Source organism: Nannobrachium achirus (assembly GCF_963921795.1).
Source record: "Nannobrachium achirus genome assembly, chromosome: 7".
NCBI classification, from domain to species: Eukaryota; Metazoa; Chordata; class Actinopteri; order Myctophiformes; family Myctophidae; genus Nannobrachium; species Nannobrachium achirus.
In genome coordinates, this window is record NC_137816.1 from 8,230,748 (window position 1) to 8,250,901 (window position 20,154).

Here is a 20,154-nt window from a genome sequence, read left to right on the forward strand (position 1 = left end):
TGCCACCCTGACATGGAAACAGTGTCATTCCATCTACTTGCACCTTTAATAAAAGCCTTAAATTGTGCCGGTTGTTCCAGTTCCCACTTTATTGCTGCAGTGTCCAGTTCCTGTGATGTACCGGACCTGCTGTAGCCTGGTTTGAGGCACAGTGCAGCTCCCTTTCTTCCAGAATGTTACGTTTCTTGTGCCTTAGCCGGGGACCCACAAGCCCAAAAGCTCAAGGAATAGGGTAGGACCTGTGATTTTCTGCCGTACTTTTTATTTCTGTTTCATCTATTAGTTTGGTCATTAAGGTCCACAGAATGAGAGGCCTGCTCTGCCGGAAACATCGCGAAAAAAGGTTATGGTCATTTGTATATTCACTGTCCCATTGACTCCACTAGAAATATAAAAAAAAAGAAAAAATGTCTGTTTTAAGTAGCTTGTTAGGGGTCAAACTAGGGGTTCTTCATGATTCTGAATCCATTGCAAGCATTTGTTTTGAATGAAAAACATTCCTTGGGCTAACCTTCGGCAGCCCAAAACTGTGAAAAGTGGGAAAAAAAGTGATGACTCATCACTTTTCCCAGTTTTGGGGGGCCGAAATCTAGCCCAAGGAATGTTTTTCATACAAAACAAATGCTTGCAATGGATTCAGAATTATGAAGAACCCCTAGTTTGACCCCTCACAAGCTACTTAAAACAGACTTTTTTTCTTTTTTTAAATATTTCTAGTGGAGTCAATGGGACAGTGAATATACAAATGGCCATAGCAGAGCAGGCATCTCATTCTGTGGACCTTAATGACCAAACTAATAGATAAAACAGAAATAAAAAGTACGGCAGAAAATCACCGGTCCCCTCCCATTTTGGTGACTGGGTCCCCGGCTACCTTGTGTTTGTTTTGGGGCAACACACACATGACGATCCCCAAGTCGCGATGCGAAGTGTTGTGAGCTCGCAGTAGATTGGCCATTTCCACGCACACCATCGTGAAACAAAGTACCAAATAGGGCTAGCGTGGATAAGTTAAGGTTAAGGACTCATGTATTCCTTTTTTTTATGTGTAATGAATGATTGAGATTTGTAAACCGGAGTTATGTTTACTGTAGTTGAGGTGTCCCAGTGCAGGGAGATGTTCTACTCACATTATGTCAAAGTCAAGGCCCGGGGGCCAGATCCGGCCCGCGAATGAATTATCTATGGCCCCCGGGATGATATTTAATTACTATTGGAACCGGCCCGCAGGTCACAGCCGCACGCAAAACAGCGTAACGCAACATGCTAAATGTACAGATAAGGCCGCAGCCAACCACACCACATTTCATGCTTTCCTTAGACAGACAGCTGAAGCCAACCAATCACAAACCAAAAAGGGAAATTTGGATTTAGAATGGAGGATGTAAAACAGCGCTTTCATGTGTTGCGTATGCGGCCGTGACTCGTGCCGTCCTCCACATTGTCACGTCGAAGCAGAGCAACACAAGCAACGCTGTACAGTTCAATGAGAAGAAAGTAATCTCCCCATCAAAATAAATAAACTCTGCATGCTTACAACGCATTCCCGCGATCCGTGACAGACACATTGTGAGTTTTAAATAAACATTGAACCAGTCCGGTCCTCGACTTGTAGCAAATTTTGTTTTTTGGCCCTCTGTGTATTTGACTTTGACATCCATAAAATGTGCCTGAGGTCCATGCATGAACCAGCAGGTACGGGGCGCCGCGGGGACCAAAAAAGCAAACAAGCAGCAGCAGGTCAGTCTTACAGGGATTATGAGCTGGGGGGAAATTGGCACCTTTCCACCGCCTCTCGCTTAACACCTTGTTAACAAGACGCAAATCAATAAAAGTAGGCAAATATTATCCTGTGTTGGGTGTGACATTGCGTCCAGTGTGTAGCGAGTAAATATTATGCCAGCAGAGGTGGAGGTTAACATTCACCGCACAGCTGGCATTTGGAGGGTCAAACCAGTGCAAGACTAAAGAATTGATTGGCCAACAAGGTGCTATTAGTGCATGTATGTGTGTGTGTGTGTGTGTGTGTGTGTGAGGGACTAGTGGAGAAGAGAGTCATTTTATGTTTGGTTGCTCAGGTGTTGTGTGCTGAAAATAGAAGATCAACAAGAGATCTGCTATTTTCAGCACACAACCAAGTGTAAAAGTCAGTCATTATGATGCCATCAAGGCTTGCCAAAATGCATTTTAGTTGACTAAATCAACTGTAGATTTAGTCGCAAAAAATGGTATGATATTTAATCAACTAAAATTAGACCAAAACTAAAACCTTTCAGGTGACTAAATTATGACTAAGACTAAATGACATTTTATTCAAAAGACTATGACTAAAACAAAATCTAAATTTGCTGTCAAAAACAACACTGGTGTGTGGTTGCGTGCGTGTATGGGCAATGGGCATACATACTTGACGTTAGTGTTGGTACAGATGATGTACTCGATCTCATCGGAGTACGGGTTCTGGAAGGTGAAACTGCTCGTTCTTATCAACATCCACTCCCTGTTCTTCATACGGAACCGATACATCACTGACAGAACCTGACCCTTCAACTTCACCACCTGCACACGAGAGAGAGAGAGAGAGGCACGCACGCGAGAGAGAGGAGGAAAGCGTATGGGAGAGACAAGACGACAAGGGGGAGGTTGAAAGAGGGAGGTTGAGAGCGGGAAAAGAATGAAAAGGGAGGCGGTGGTGAGGAAGGCGAGATAGAGAAAGAGAAAAGAAGAGAGAAAGCAATTAACAACCTTACACTTTGGTGGAACAGTAATGCACACCTCCTCTACACAGGAGAGCAAGAGCAGAGCAGTTACCCTCCAACATCAGTTGTCATAGAGATGTACTTTCACCACCAATATGTTTTTCATCAGACGTCATATCAGATTCATATCAATTCATAACACAAGATGAAATTGCATTGCCTTTATAAGCAAACAGAATGCAGGTCCCAGAACTGCCAATTTTATGGCAGTTGACGATAATGAAAAACGCAGTGAATGACATACAGTATGAATAGAAGTAGTCTAGAAATCAATTTTAAGGCTTACACAGGGAAAAAAAGGAAACGAGAAAGAAGTAGAGACGGATTACGAAAACGTGATGGTCACTTCTGTCATTTTTGTTTGTCAAGTGTAAAGGCCCATTCCCACTGGGCCAGATAACAGATAAAAAAATCTCTTTCTCCAGATATTTCTCCATTCAAAGTGGATGGTAGATACAGATAAAAAAAGAATAGCTGCCACAGATAAAAGTATCTGTGGCAAATATCTGTGGTAGATATTTTTTTTTTATCTGTATCTACCATCCACTTTGAATGGAAAAATATCTGGAGAAAGAGATTTTTTTATCTGTTATCTGGCCCAGTGGGAATGGGCCTTTATCATGCATTACCATCATTTTCCTTGACAATTAATCTTGAAATCATCTGCCTGTCACTGGAAATGATTTGTTAAAAAGAAATTATAAAATAAAAAAATTACCACAACCTTAATGCAATTCAGTCATGTAATTATCACCACTACAGTAAAAAGTTTTTTGACAGATGAAGACATCACAATTTCTGCTCTGCTGAAGTGAAGAATGATGGCTGAGAAACACAGAGCTAATTGCACCGATTCCGTTTCGGAAACCATCCACCGAACCACCGTGTTATTTTTGGGGCGGGCGCTCGTCTTTAAGGCACATTATTACCTGCTGTTTGAAGTGTAAGTGTGTGTGTGTGTGTGTGTGTGTGTGTGTGTGTGTGTGTGTGTGTGTGTCCTGTCCACGCGCGCATGTGCATGTTCTAGAAGCTAGTGGGGCTGTCAGGTGCGTTGCATTGTGCATTCTCTGTGCATTCCCATATTCTCATGCCTTTACACATGCCCTGTGCCTATTCCAAGCCTATCGCTCAGTCAGCTGTCAGTCTGTGTAATGAAAGCACCACTTGCCTTTCCAAAATGAAATGGATCTGAAATGAGTTTGAAATAACCTGGCGAGGGGAGGACTCAGCAGCCGATCGCCACAGCTATAGAGCTGTGTGCTTTTCTCTCTCTCTCTCTCTCTGTTGTTGCAGAAAGCAAAGAATACAGATTGTGGAGGACAGGGCAGTGGCGTCAGTTCAGAAAAAGCTAAGGTATGGCAACATGACTGGTGTCTTGCACGCGCGCGAAGCATGATACATTTATTTTAAGAAGTAAATTAACATTTTCCCCCCGTTTCTACGGTTTCTTGGGCTGGATATGGCAGCCTGAAACAGTTGTTCAAATGCAGCTAACCTTGGCATGTTAGTAAACGTGCCACAATTAACAATAATGCATTGCAGCTGACCTGCGGAACCTGGGAATATACCATTTTGTCAAGATGGGGAGAATACAAGTGTGGAGAATATAATTATAATACCTTGTTAAAGTGACCATTTTGTTAAATTTTCTCCCCCCTGGACCCAGGGTATGGCGGTTGCATACCCCTGCCATACCCAATTGACGCCCCTGGGACAGGGAGAGTGGAGGAAAGTAATAGCTTCCTTCCAGAGACTGAAGGATTTATAACTCATTTATACTTAATCATTGTATAAACACACACGTGTGCTAAGGTGTGCACCACTCATGTTCTCTTTGATTCACAAGAACTCCCGTCTTCTCTCACATACTGTACACAGAGCTAATTGCAATTAAAAATGTCAGCTATCTAAAATCACACCAGTGTGAAGTGAGCGGTGCCTTTGGTGGTCACTTGTTATAGTTATAGTGCTCAGTGTGAATGGCCCTTTAGGCTGCTCAACAGTGCCGCTTGAAGGCTGCTCAACAGCGCCACTTGGAAGTAGGTCACCCAGTGGTATTGCGGCCATTGAGGCCACGCTACAAACATAGATAGAGACATAGAGACACACTTGGTCAAGCATTGGAGCGCTGAGGCACCACTCGAAAATGTCTTAGCCTATACCATGACATAGTACACCGTACCACCTCAAACACTTCAGGGCTGCTCACGTGGACATAATGGATAGACATACAGTGATGTTACTAGGTTTTCAATGTAATGGGTCCCGGGACCCACAGGTGGTCATTTAAATGGGTCCCAGAAAAGTTTTATGAGTCCTCAATATAAAGTTTACGCGCGCAAAATGGCGTTGGACGTCGGTGGAATCAAAACATTGACGTTTCTATCGCCTGTTTAAGACTTTCTATGTGGATTTTATTTGTGTTAACGTAGGGTAAAGTAGGACGCTTTCACCCATGAACAATGGTGGTGTCTGTGGAAAATAATTTTAACATGGACTCCAATGGAGGCGCATCCCCGGGACCCCAGGACCATGACATGAATGAGTCCCTGGGTGACTTGAATGAGTTTTTGATGCGGGATGCGCACGTAATGACATCACTGGACATACGCACACATATACAGTAGTTGTTGGAGCGGCTGGCTCAAAAAGAAGTGTTTTGAAAAACCCAGGACGTGATGTTAAAAACCAAAGTGCCGAGGGGGGCTCTGCACAGCAGGGGCGTCCTCCTCCCTGAGTCAAGCTTGAACCAAAACTAATGATGGAAGACCTGAGCACTGTGCTATTCTGATGTTGAGAAAGCTGGACAGACACGTCACTGGGGTTGCCAATATTTCGCTGACTGGGCCCAAGATGTCTCAGTAGGCTCGGCAGTGTATTCTGTGTATGCTGGCGCTGTAGATCCACCCCCTGTGCATCTGTTGCTTGCTTATTTGAGAGACCGGCTGGAGCAAGGCTTTTCTCTTCGCAGATGAGTAAGCCTGGCTACGCGAGGCTACAGCTGATGTCACCACATAGCCCTAACATCCAACTTGCAAGAGCACGTCCCTATTGGCCAGTGTAGCTCCGAATTATGACCTGAAGAGCCGGAAGCAATATGCTGTGATGCTCTGTACGAGTGGAGGGAATCACAGGCCGGATGTGGACGGCCGCTATCTCCTCCAACCAATTATTCCAATAACACTATAATACTACTGTCAACAACCTTCAATATGAGTGGTGCAGAGATAAAGAGAGGGATGCAAATGAATACGGTAAGCATGAAGAGAGAGGGAGAAACCAGATATGGAATGTACGCCTCAGCTCTATCTATCACCGTGTTTACCGTGGAGCAGGGTTTGCCGCGCTGTATTATTAGAAGCCTGGGAACATATGAAATAGATTAACTGGAGGAGTGTTTGTCAGAGAGAGAGACAAAAACTCATTTCATCGCTCGACGGCGCTACGAGCGTTTCACAACGCCGCGGCACCTGTACGACGAGTAAGAGTCGATCACACTGGTGGCAGACGGCCAAACCCAAAGCCCTGTACCCAGGGGCGTCACACCAAATTCTGGGCCCTGGGTACAAGGATTCACTGCGGGCCCCCCCATGAATGTTAACTATTGAAAAATAGCAGATATACAAGCTCACAGCGCGGCACCGAGTGCCGCGCTGCGAGCTTGTAGATCTGCTATTTTTTGAAAAATTGTGAAAATGTGTGCAAGAAACCCATGTTTCCATGTCAGTGATGCTCAAACTTTTTCATGTGAAGGACCCCCAAAATGATACGAATTTGGCCACGGACCCCCATCTCAAAATATTTAGTTCCAGGGACCCATCTCAAAATATTTAGTTCCAGGGACCCCCCCCCCCCCACAAATTTGAGTTACAAAATGTTTGCTTAAAAAAATACATATTCAGATATACAAGCTCACAGCGCACTGCGAGCTTGTAGATCTGCTATTTTTGAAAAATCCTGAAAATTTGAATTTTGACCCGATTCTATAAGTGTCTCTTGAATCCTTCTAAGGTTTTTGGAAAAATCCATGTTTCTATGTTCAGCAATCTGGCTAGCCATCGTCAAAGAAAAGGTTCTTTTCACTTAACTGGAGCTCAGTTAGTCTGTTCTTGAGAGACTACTATGTCAGTGGTTCTCAAACCTTTTCGTGTGAAGGCTCCCAAAATGATATTTATTTGGCCACGGACACCCATCTCAAAATATTTAGTTCCAGGGACCCCCCCCCCCCCCCCCCCGCCGGAAGCAAAATTTTAGTTACAAACGTTCGCTTAAAAAAAAAAACATATTCAAAGATTTGCACACATTTTCACGACTTTTCAAAAAATAGCAGATCTACGATGCCGCGCTGTGAGCTTGTATATCTGCTATTTTTCAAATAGCTAAAGTTACTAGGGCCCCCTCCACCTTGGGCCCTAGTAACTCAGTCCCACTTTCCTACCCCCTTGTGACGTCCCTGCCCTGTACCAACACGTATTGCAGCCAGAGAGGACTCGTCTCTGTCACTCCATCTGTGACTGACGAGACTAAATGACTTCTAGCCTGCTGCCTGGGCCTCCGTGCTCTCTGCTTGCACACATCTTCTAACAGCAGGCTCCGTCAGTCAGTCAGCCAATCCGTCTTATCTCCCCCCTCTGAGAACGACTTGTCTTCCACTCAGTCAAGTGGATGGCATAACGCAACGTCCAACGTTGGATACAAATGACTTGTTCGACACGCTCGAGCGGTAATTGTGTGTGCGTGCGTTTTTTCTGCATAACTTGTATTTCTGAGCCTGCGTGTGTGTGTGCGTGTGTGTGCAGGGACGTGCTGGGCCCCTGATTCAGCCCGGGAAAAAAGTGTTGGAGAGGCCCTCATTGCGCGCTATAGAGAGAGATCTCTCTCTGTAGCGCTGCTGCTACTCAAAGATTTGCCATTTCAGATCATGACAAGTGACAAGCCAGTGGGCCAATTACATGAGTTATATTTCGTCATTGTCGGGTGGAAACCTTGTATGTCCAAAACCGTTTGTTTTGTATTTATCATTTAAAAAATGATTTAAACTAGTGAAGACAGCCGATCTACAAGCACACAACACCTCGCAGTGCGAGGCCTTGTGTGCTTGTAGATCTGCTGTTTTCACTACTTTTGTGCGACGGCCTTGTATGATGAAGCAGGGCTTTGCTTTGCGAAAAAAATGTACAAATTTGAAACTTGGAGATACGAGGTTTCTGCCCGACAGTGAGGATTTACTTTGTTGGCCGCCCAGCCCCCAAAATGGAACGAAGGCCGACATTTTATTTGTATTTTTTTCCTAATGGCCGGGAATGAACCACCCGTTCGGGAGTTGTCCCGCTTTTCCCAATGGCCAGCACGTCCCTGTGTGTGTGCGTGCACTGGATAGGAGCCAGGTAGTCATGTACCGTACCGTACGAGTACAGCAGAGCCAGGCAACATGATATATACCGATGGATGACAAATCCCCCCGTGTCAGTGAACTCTCACCCTGCCGTGCTGCTCTTGGTTTGGGAGTGACAGACGGCTACTGAACCGCATGGGAACAATAAAAGAAAACACCCAGACACTGTGTTCCACATGACGGATCCATCCATGTCCAAATGCCGCTGGGTCGTAACCTCCTCCTCGCTCGCCACCTCCACTCTTGTCTCGACTTGTCACGAGGAACGGGTTGAGATCTAGCCGAGCCCGAGCCCTGTTCTGCGCCCTTCACTCCTAACCTGCAGCAGATGTCATTTGTCTCCAACCCCAGTGTTTCCCAAACATGGGTCCACCACGACCTGGCCTGTTTTTTTATGGGTCGCAAGTCTTTGGGTACTTAGAAAAGACTATACCCAGAAGTGACTCCCCAACTTGTGAGTGGCTGTGCATTGTGGAGGAAATTTATGTAATGGAGAGATTTACACATAGACTCAGGATACAGGAAGAGTTGTTTCTTGAAAAATGGGAGAAATGGACTGAATACACGACCCGAAAGAATGACACCACGGAGGATTGAAATGGACTGTAATATGATGATGAAAATGATGTAAAATGTTGAGTGCGTATGTGACAAAATACAAATTTAGTTAAAAAAATCACACCCGTGTGAACTGAGCGGTGGTTTACCCCCCCCCCCCCCCCCCCCCTTCCCCCCTGTGTGTGTGTGTGTGTGTGTGTGTGTGTGTGTGTGTGTGTGTGTGTGTGCGTGTGTGTGTGTGCCTGGTCTGGCCTGGCCTGAACAACAGCGCCCCTCCCTTAACATGTGTGGTCATAAAAGGTACTGCAAGCCTGCAGGCTACATACAGACACACACGCACACACACACGCATACACACACGGCCACGTATAGGAGACGGTGTAACCACCGCTCAAAAAGAAAGAAAAAGACTATACCCAAAGATATATAACAAAACTTACAATGTGATATATTGTGAGCTTGTTTTATTTTCACTATTTTTGAAGCCCTATTTAAAGGACAACTTTGTTTTTTTAAAACAAGGGTTCATATTTTAGATTGTAATTAGAGAAAAGAAAAAGTGAGCGTTAAAATGTTTTCATTTGCTTCGTTCTATTGTTTAATCGCGTTTACCGTGCTAAAATGTGGGGCATGCGTACACATGGGGGCATTCGTATAAGTGGCTACATATGTCTTTTTAGACACAATAAGCCAGCTGTTTCTTTATTGCTATTTACAGTAACATAGGTCATATCCAACCATGAAAGGTTGCATTGTATCTTGGGAATGGGCTTATTCTGTATAAAATGACATATTTATCCACTTGTACGCATGCCCCAAAACACTGAAATAAGAATCTCTAAAACAATAGCAGACCTGCCAACCCTGGCAAATTTTTTTGAGTACTCATGCGCGGGCACGAAGTGCCCGCGCGGCACCCGCAGCGCCCGCGGTGCAATTTTTGTTGTTTTCCCGCACAAAACAGCGTATATTTTGGGGGGTTCCATGCACCTTTTTGGGTGGGACCTTTACAGTTATGTTAACAAAATTTCACACCAGAAATGTAGCACATTGCATGTCTTGACTTACACTAATAGGAGGAGGCAAGATGTTAGAACAACCTTTTAAATAAAAATGCCATTTGGTCTGGAGAAAAAGTAGGCTAGCATTACCAGGCAATACAGTAATGTTGCTTTGGCAATATTGTTGACAAATCTTTAATAAAATATACTAACTGCACTTGCTCAGAGTTAGTTAACAATAGACTCGCAAAACAGTCACCAGTGACTTCAGGAATGAACATACATCAATATAATCCTGTTATTCAAATTGCAAAATAGCTTTTCATTGTAGGCTATTTACATAAACCTGTGTCTTTGCTAATTGAGCAGCCTAAATAAAACCATATTTCTGTGCATGATTTGCATGAAATTGAAGGTATTCAACTCATGTAGGTTTCTATTGCATTCATTAATTGATATATAGGCCTACATTGTGTATATATCACATACAGCCTAGTCTGTATATTCATTCATATAGGCTGCAGGCTACTCATTGTTGATAGACCATTAATGTCTTCATTTATTCAAAGGTGATAAATAATTTGTACACTGTTAATGTGTTTGACAATACACATGGGCCTAATTCATTCATTCATACTCATTTAGAGATAAAGTGGAACAGGCAGCCCAGTATGTTATCCAATCATGGCCAATGTATGCTTCAGTTCATTGTACTAAGCCCTGGGTCACACGTTTTGACTGGTTGCTCGCTGCAACACCGTCGTATGACGAATTACAACACGGGCTTCATACACAACACCACAGCTCCAGGCGGACCGCAGCCGCTCGTTGTTTTGTTTCACTAGTGTCGCAAGATAGGTTTAGGTTAGGCATAGTACGAGATTTCACCAATTCTCACCCTCGTGGCTGCTATGACATGTGAATTCACCTCAGAGGAGGGTTTTAAAAGTTTACTATTAGCCTACCTGTTAAGACTCGTTGGCAGCACACCACGGCCATTCTCCGTAGTATCTTCTTTATAAATTAATCTGATTAATATCGCCGCTATGTGAAATCCGAGCGATAACGCGTCGCTGTGAGATGTGTGCATGCTGAAACTAAACCAAAACCTTCTTCTTATAACTCGTCTATGACCAAAACAAAACAAACTCCGTCCGCGGCCATTCGGTTAAATTCTTCTTCTACCGACAAAATGAGCATCGCTTCCGTTCTAGTGCTCCGCAGCGCCATGCACCCCATTCACACACCATTCATGTGGTGCCTGGGAGAACTACACGGCATGGAGCAAACATGTTGGCCTCACTTTGAGACACAACACAACGCAGAATGTGTTATGTGTTACCATCGGTTACCATCCCCCGAACCAAAAATGCGTAGCCGTTAGAGGAGTTTGCGTACCTGCGTACAGAGACCTAAAATGCGTGCTCAATACGCAAAATGCGTACAGGTTGGCAGGTCTGCAATAGAAAGAAGTAAATGAAATAATTTTAACACTCATCTTTTATATTCTTTAATTACAATCTAAAATATGAACCCTTGTTGTAAAAAACTAAAGTTGTCCTTTAATCACTTAAAGGGGCACTCCACCACTTTTCAACCTATGTTCATATAATTGGTCCTCACTCAAAAATAGCTTTTTTTTTTTTACTCAGGAGGGCTGTGGGCAGGTCAGAAACCCATCGTCTTGTGACATCATCGATTGCCAATCCAGCTTATAGAAACTGCAGGCTTTCTATTCCTGAATAGTTGCAATTTTAAAGTGGAAGCCATTGTTCTCGCGATAATAAAAATCTAAATATTTTTTTCAAAAATATTGATAATTTTTTTTTGGGGGGGAAATGATGATGTCACAAGACGATGGATTCTGAACATCCCACAGCTCTCCTAGGAGACTTGGACTGAGTAGGAAAAAATTGTGATATTTTATCATGAACATTAGTGAGGACCTATTATATGAAGACAGGTTGAAAAGTGGTGAACTACTCCTTTAAGTGATTAATTAAACATTTTTGTTAAGTGCCCCTGGCCTAACCAGTCCTGTTCACACCGTAGAACATGTCATTGACTGTCCTCTCTGCTATAGGAGGCACTGTTACAACAGTACAGTCCTGTAGTTACCTGCTGAAAGCTCTCTCTCAGGTGGCTCTGATCTTCTGGATGGCAGAACTCCAGGATGTCTTTCCCCAACAGATCCTACACAAGAGGACAAGACTGTCAGTTCAACATGGACGGGAATGGACAGTATATCGTTGTTGTCGGGTGGAAACCTCGTATCTCCAAAGTTTTCGCAAAGTAAAGCCCTGCTTCATCATACAAGGCCGTCGCACAAAAGTAGTGAAAACAGCTGATCTACAAGCACACAACGCCTCGCGGTGCGAGGCGTTGTGTGCTTGTAGATCGGCTGTTTTCACTAGTTTAAATCATTTTAAAAATTATAAATGAAAAACGGAACGTTTTGGACCATACAAGGTTTTCACCCGACAACGACGATATGCTGCTATGATTGATTCATACAAGTGCATTGTGGAATGTACGTGGTACTAATAATGTGCAATACGTATTATTCATATTATTTATCTCCCCATGTTGCTATACCAGCCTTTATAATCTACTGACTCTACTCTATAGCATATTGTACTCCATATTGCATATTGTGTGTTTCTGGTTTTCTTTTGCATTCTATACAGTTTACAGTTTAGGCATTTAGCAGACGCTTAATCCAAAGCGACTTACAATAAGCAGATAAAAACATCACAATAATAAACAAGATTATATGTCAGTACATCAACAGCAATATAACAAATGCAAATGAATATCTATCTAGAAAAAAACAATATAATTCGTAAAGAAAAAAAGTTTTCAAAAAAAAACCTAAAAACAAATGCTAACTAGCTTCATGTATGGCCATTGATTTTTCCAGTAGTGCTAAGGGTTTAGGTGGAGTCTGAAAAGGTGAGTCTTCAGTCCACGGCGAAAGCTAGCGAGTCCGTTGTTCTAAGTGCGCCAGGGAGTTTATTCCACAACTTGGGGGCCAGGAGGGCAAACTATATTTTTATCCTTTCAGTCATCCACTTGACTGAAATGAAAACACGTTTCTATTTGTTGCTTTCAGCATAATGCACCAATCCCACAGAGACAAATTCCTTGCACTGTATGTGCAAACATACCTGGCAATAACACAAATTCTGATTCCGATCTGTTTTTGGCAAACACAAATTGGCTCTGAAATACCTGGACCATGAAACATAGAATGATTTACTCACTCTTTATGGTATCTCTTCATACTTTGAACGGGTGAAACGTTCACTTTTTGAGGTCAATGGCAGTGGGAAGTTTAATGGCTATGCTATGCCAAGACAAAGATACAACGCTGGCTTTACGCCGAAACGCGTACGTTGTTTGCTCTGCGGCGTGCCACGCCAACTTATATATACTTCAATAAAAGTGCCTTGAATCTGACAGATCCGCGAGTGCTGGTATTCTCTTGTTTAACCCATTTAGGCCTAAGATTAGTGGATGCTTTAACTATAAAAAAAATAGCAGATCTACAAGCTCGCAGCGCGGCACTATCTGCTATTTTTGAAAAAAGTCGTGAAAATGTGTGCAAATCTTTGAATATAATGTATTTTTTAAGCGAACGTTTGTAACTCAAATTTTGCTTCTGGGTGGTCCCTGGAACTAAATATTTTGAGATGCGGGTCCGTGGCCAAATACATATCATTTTGGGGGTCCTTCACATGAAAAGGTTTGAGAACCACTTACATGGTAGTCTCTCAAGAACAGACTAACTGAGCTCCAGTTAAGTGAAAAGGACCTTTTCTTTGACGATGGCTGGCCAGATTGCTGACATAGAAACATAGGCTTTTTCAAAAAATCTTAGGATTCAAAAGACACTTCTAGAATCGGGTCAAAATTCTAATTTTCACGATTTTTCAAAAATAGCAGATCTACAAGCTCGCAGCGCGGCACTCAGTGCCGCGCTGTGAGCTTGTATATCTGCTATTTTTCAATAGTTAAACCATAAAATAATGATACACAATAATGTGTACCCATTCTAAATGGGTTAAAGTTACGTTCCCGACCGTGCACCCGGTAAAATTGTTCAGAAGAGAAGAGAAATGGAGTCGCGCTTGCTTCCTCTACGTAAAGATGCCAAGACAAAGCCAATGAAGAAGTTCAATATGTAAAATCAATATTGAAAGATTCAACTGAATCATCCTGGGTGGGATCTGTGTCTATATAGATACTTGTATGCAAAGCCTTTTTCTTAGTAACTGCATGTGTGAGAATCTAGTACTGTGAATAGGGGTGGGCGATATGGTGATAACTATCGTTGAGACGATACAATGTCTCCACGATATGCCTTTTCAGAGGTATTGTATATATCGTGATACAATTGAGGGAGCCTTGTAAAAAAATCCTGTTTAATCGTTAATACAGAAATGCATTGCAGAATTCAATTTAAACCTGCATTTTGGTCTAAATCAGTAGTTCTCAAACTTTAAAATGTCAAAGTCTCCACTTAACTCTGACAGTATACAAATGAAACCAAATGGATCCGTAAGGGTCCATTTGGTTTAATTTGTATACTGTCAGAGTTACATACTTGTAAAGTTCAATTTAGACCTCCCAAAAGGAACCCAGAGAGTCTAGTTTTTGTCAGGTAACTTGAAAAATAACCATAAAAACCAACATGAAAAAGAATCGTGATAAAATTGTGTATCATGATACAGCTTGGGAAAATATCATGATATTGTATTTTTCCATATTGCCCACCCCTAACTGTAAATAAGTTAAGTAAAGGTTTTAAACTGTACAAAACACATTCATATCCAAGTAAAGTAGAAATAGCTATGCATATATCTGAATCAACCTTTTTCCACATATTCCACTTTCATACTGTATGTCTTTACTCATGACAAATGAAAACAAATGGTTTATCCAGAGATGAGAGAAGTGGTTAACAGAGTGAGGGTAACCGGCTGAAGGAATGCCTTTAATGCACCATTGCAAGGTATAAAAGATCTTCTTTGAACCCCGCTGTTCACCTTTTCCTGTCAGCCCAATATCTCACGTGCGCAGAGTTGATCATGCAAAGCTGATCAAAGCTACAGTATGGGACATCTGTAGGAGATCAGGGCTCAAGATGAGCGCCCGCGTAGATCTCTTACAGAAAGTTTGCTGAAGCAAGTTATTCACATGACCGCACGGCAAATAGGGGGGCCTGATCTACAGTATTTTGCCACGATGAAAATGGGAGTTATAGTAGAGATCAAAGAACGTCATGGGGGCCCATTCACCTACCCTTGAAAGGAAACCTCTTCAAACTGACGCCACACATGGGCAGAGACGGGGGGGGGGGGGGGAGTTACTGTAGGAAAACGTGATCCAGTCAAAAAACTTTAACCCATTTAGGCCTAGAATTGTTGAATGCTTTAACCAGTGAAAAATAGCAGATATACAAGCTCACAGCGCGGCACCGAGTGCCGCGCTGCGAGCTTGTAGATCTGCTATTTTTGAAAAAAATTGTGAAATATTTTGCAAATCTTTGAATATATGTATTTTCAAAGCGAACGTTTGTAACTCAAATTTTGCTTCTGGGTGGTCCCTGGAACTAGATATTTTGAGATGGGGGTCCGTGGCCAAATAAATATCATTTTGGGGGTCCTTGACATGAAAAGGTTTGAGAACCACTGACATAGTAGTCTCTCAAGAACAGACTAACTGAGCTCCAGTTAAGTGAAAAGGACCTTTTCTTTGACGATGACTGGCCAGATCGCTGACATAGAAACATGTTTTTTTTCCAAAAATCTTAGAAGGATTCAAAAGACACTTATAGAATCGGGTCAAAATTCTCATTTTCCCGATTTTTCAAAAATAGCAGATCTACAAGCTCGCAGCGCGGCACTCGGTGCCGCGCTGTGAGCTTGTATATCTGCTATTTTTCAATAGTTAAATCATAAAATAATGATACACAAAATGTGTTCCCGTTCTGAATGGGTTAAGCTATAATTCACGCAACCCCTGCATAGAAGTAGGACCGGAGCCACGAGAAACTAATCAAAAGCTCCCGATTCAATTCAAAAATGTTTTATGGGTTCGCAGAGGCTCCCATCCACCTCAGAATAAAAAATGATGTTTCTGTTGTCGTAGATTAGAGTTTATCATGATTGATTATGTGTGACGTTATAGAGTAGATCATGTGTTCATTGATTTATATTAATATCTAGGTCTGTATGACAGTAATACTTGATAGTTAGGAGTAGAGAGGCCTTCAGTAGGCCTCAGTAAACTATTGTTTTGGTAAAGCCTATCTTGTTATGGTACAGCTCGTTCCAGAGGCCTTGAAGCCAACAGTATAACTCTAGTGTCTGACCATTCTTCTTGGCAGAACTCATTTACCACTGCCCAGAGTGTTAAACTGTACTTCTGTCCATGATATCATGTTACATAAACTTGACCACCACCACCACCTAATATAATTGTCTTGTCTCCTCATTTTCTCATGATTATTAGCTCTGAATTCCACCACACTGTCCATGTTACATGTTTTCATTACGCCGCAACGACCCCATTACAGTCCAATTGGCTCACCTGAGGCTGATAGCTAATTACGTTGACGCAGCGAGGGTCGACGAAGGTGATGACACCGTCAGAGTTGTGGCGAGACAGGAACTCTGTGGGCACCGTCAGGCCGTTCAAGTCCATGGAAACAGGAGAGCTGGTCACCTGGGGGAAGGAGGTGGAAAATCGTTGTTGTCGGGTGGAAACCTTGTATGTCCAAAAACGCTTGTTTATGTATCATTTTAAAACCGATTCAATCGTGAAAATAGCTGTCTACGAGCACACAACGCCTCGCTGTTTTCACTAGTTTTGTGCGACAGTCTGGATATATGCATACGTATACAAAAATGTACAACGTATTTCTTACCTTTATCTTGCATTATTACTGATAATATATAACCAGTAAGACACCCTAAGGGTGAGAAGACAGACACAATATGTCCATATATGGACATTCCCAGATATGGGCTAAAACTGCTTTTTATTCATAACACACCTTCCATTCAAAATGAATCTCACATGAGTGCGTAGGCAGGCATGAGGTCCAAAAAGGAAAGGAAAAGTCTTGCTAAATAAAGTTTATAGGCCTGTTTTAAAAGCATGCGGAGAGCAGTAAACCTCTACACGACAACTCCAGTGTCTTTTTTTTTTTTTTTAAGATTTGTTTTTGGACTTCTATGCCTTTATTGATAGGACAGTTAGACTGACAGGAAATGGGGGGAGAGATGGGGAGTGACATGCGGCAAAGGTCGTTCGGATCTGTAATCAAACCGGCGCCGCCGCCAGGCATCCATGCCTATGTGGCAATGCCTAAGTGGTATGCGCCTGGACCAGTAGGCCAGCGGGCACCCTGTCTTTCCCTTTGTCCCAGTCACCGTACTTATTAGCCAACAAAGCCAAAGCCAAAAAACTTCAATAAAGAACATTGGGACTGGGAGCCCCTGAAAGTGACCTTAATCATGAGTGGTCAAGATCAGTGATGTAAAGTAACTAACTTCAGTTACTTAAGTACTGTACTTATGTACATTTGAGTTATTTGTACTTTACTTGAGTATTTCCAATTTCCAATACTTTTACTTCTACTCCACTACATCTCGGATCCCAATATTATACTTTTACTCCACTACATTTATTTGAAAACTATAGTTTAGTTGTGACTTTGTAGATTTTGTAGAAATGATAATATTATAAAACATACATGAACCACTTTAGAGGTCATTTATACCAAGGCCGTTTTTAAATAGCAGATCTTTTTGAGCTTGTAGATGTACTTTTACTTTTGGTACTTTAAGTACATTTTGATGCCAACACTTTCATACTTTTACTCAAGTACATTTTGAATTATGGTCTTTTACTTGTACCAGAGGATATCTACATTACCGTATTGATACTTTTACTTGAGTTAAATGTGCGAGTACTTTTTCCACCACATGGGGAGCCCCTAGAAGCAGGGACGTGCTGGGCCCCTGATTCAGCCCGGGAAAAAGAGTTGGAGAGGCCCTCATTGCGCGCTATAGAGAGATCTCTCTCTATAGCGCTGCTGCTACTCAAAGATTTGCCATTTCAGATCATGACAAGTGACAAGCCAGTGGGCCAATTACTGTACATGAGTTATATTTCGTCGTTGTCGGGTGGAAACCTTGTATGTCCAAAAACGTTTGTTTTGTATTTATCATTTTAAAAATGATTTAAACTAGTGAAAACAGCCGATCTACAAGCACACAACGCCTCGCACCGCGAGGCGTTGTGTGCTTGTAGATCTGCTGTTTTCACTACTTTTGTGCAATGGCCTTATATGATGAAGCAGGGCTTTGCTTTGCGAAACAATGTATACATTTGAAACTTGGAGATACAAGGTTTCTACCCGACAGTGACGATTTACTTTGTTGGCCGCCCAGCCACCAAAATGGAACGAAGGCCGACATTTAATTTTTATTTTTTTCCTAATGGCCGGCCTGGACCGGCCGGGAATGAAGCGGCCGTTCGGGAGTTGTCCCGCTTTTCCCAATGGCCAGCACGTCCCTGCCTAGAAGTGACCGTAATCATAAGTAGTCAAGATTCAGCCAGGATTACTGGTTCTTATGCAACATAGTGGCACAGAGGGGTGACATTCTGTCTGCTTAATCCTGGGGATTTATACACCATAGTACGATGGTGTCCCATGCCAAACATTACTCAGGGCTGACTAAAATGCAGTACAGCTTTATCTCCATCGGTATTTTGTCAATAGTGTGTTTGTTTTTTTAACCACTTAAACCCTAGCGTCCCTATTCTGGAGTGAACATTCTGGTCGTAGATCAGATATTTTATTCATGAACTAAGATTATAAGTTCAACAAGGTGCCACAACGAGATCTTGCTAATTTAACTACTTTAACTACTTTTGCACGTCACTGTATGAAACGAAGTATAAACAAGGTATATGTAATGGCCCGGATGGCTGCGTAGCTGTCTGGGCACCTAGGCTGGTAATCCAGCCTGACAGCATGTCGCGGGGTTGAGTCCCACTCCAGACGACCTTTACCGTATGTCACCATTTCCTGTCAGACTACTGTGTACTTATCAATGAAGACAACCCCGCTACCCCCCCCCCCCCCCCAAGAAAAATGTTATGTGGTGAAACTGATTCCGCATCTCAATTATTCAGTTGTTCGAAAAAGTAATGAATAGTAAACTCTAAGACGGGGGTCAGCAACCCGCGGCTCTAGAGACGCATGCGGCTCTTTAGCGCCGCCCTAGTGGCTCCCTGGAGCTTTTTCCAAAAATGTATGAAAATGGAAAAAGATGGGGGGAAAAAATATATTTTTTGTTTTAATATGGTTTCTGCAGGAGGACAAACATGACACAAACATTCTTAACGTTTTCCAATGCTGTAAAAATGTTTACACAGCTAGTTTTGTTGCAACCCGGGAGATAATAAAGCGTGGAAAACCAGTCACAGATGTCTGTAGCCTATTTAGTCATTTTGATAGTAGGCTAATATAGCTAATATAGACACTTACAGCATGTGTTGCCTTCATTATAAGGTTTATATAAGGCTTTAAATTTTTTGTGGCTCCAGAAAGATTTTTTTTTTATTTTTTTTTTTGGTCCAATATGGCTCTTTCAACATTTTGGTTTGCCAACCCCGGCTCTAAGATAATAATCGATAGTTGCAGCCATATCCTAGAATGCTAGAATAAACCATCTCTGTGGGTCACCTCTCTGGACTCAGGCAAAGAACGCACACACGCGCACACAGGTAGAAGGCTGCTACCCCTACCTAATTACACCAAGGTACTTCAGGTGATTACATCAGTGGTTCTCAAAGTGGGGTCCTTATTATCAGTGCAATAATATAATTTCAATATTATTGACTAGAGAGTTGGCAGAATGAGAGATTCATTAAGAATGAGTATTCAGATCATAGGTTTGGCTCTCTCCACTGTTATCTCCCCACCTAACAGTTGTAGAATGCTGTAATGATATCCAATTTAAAAACGAGAATATTATGTTATGGGGTCCGTGATGACAAAATCTAATTCAAATGGGAGTCCATCAATTTGGGTGTCCTTGACACGAAGATGTTTGAGAGACAGATTACATCTTATGACAATTACCAGGGGAAGGAAACCGTTTCTCAACGATGCAACGAGCAACGTGCATGAAAACAGTGTTGTTTTTGACAACAAATTTTGATTTAGTTTTAGTTATAGTCTTTTTAATAAAATGTTCATTTAGTTTTAGTCATAATTTAGTCACCTGAAACGTTTTAGTTTTAGTCTAATTTTAGTCGACTGAATATCATAAGATTTTAGGTGACTAAATCTACAGTTGATTTAGTCAACAAAAATGTATTTTGGCAGGCCTTGATGGCATCCTAATGATGAAAATAGCAG

General features: G+C 42.3%; 1 protein-coding gene across 2 annotated transcripts in view; it reads right to left on the bottom strand.

Annotated features, from left to right (window-relative positions):
- arnt2 (aryl-hydrocarbon receptor nuclear translocator 2) overlaps nt 1-20,154 on the bottom strand; it is a 136,450-nt gene that overhangs the window by 40,111 nt on the left and 76,185 nt on the right. For both annotated transcript variants that reach the window (XM_080729881.1, XM_080729880.1), the window contains exons 10-12: nt 16,308-16,442; nt 11,832-11,906; nt 2,408-2,559 (exon numbers count right to left, since the gene is read on the bottom strand). In XM_080729881.1, the coding sequence (XP_080586007.1) occupies nt 2,408-2,559; nt 11,832-11,906; nt 16,308-16,442 (362 nt within the window). The remainder of the gene's footprint in view (nt 1-2,407; nt 2,560-11,831; nt 11,907-16,307; nt 16,443-20,154) is intronic.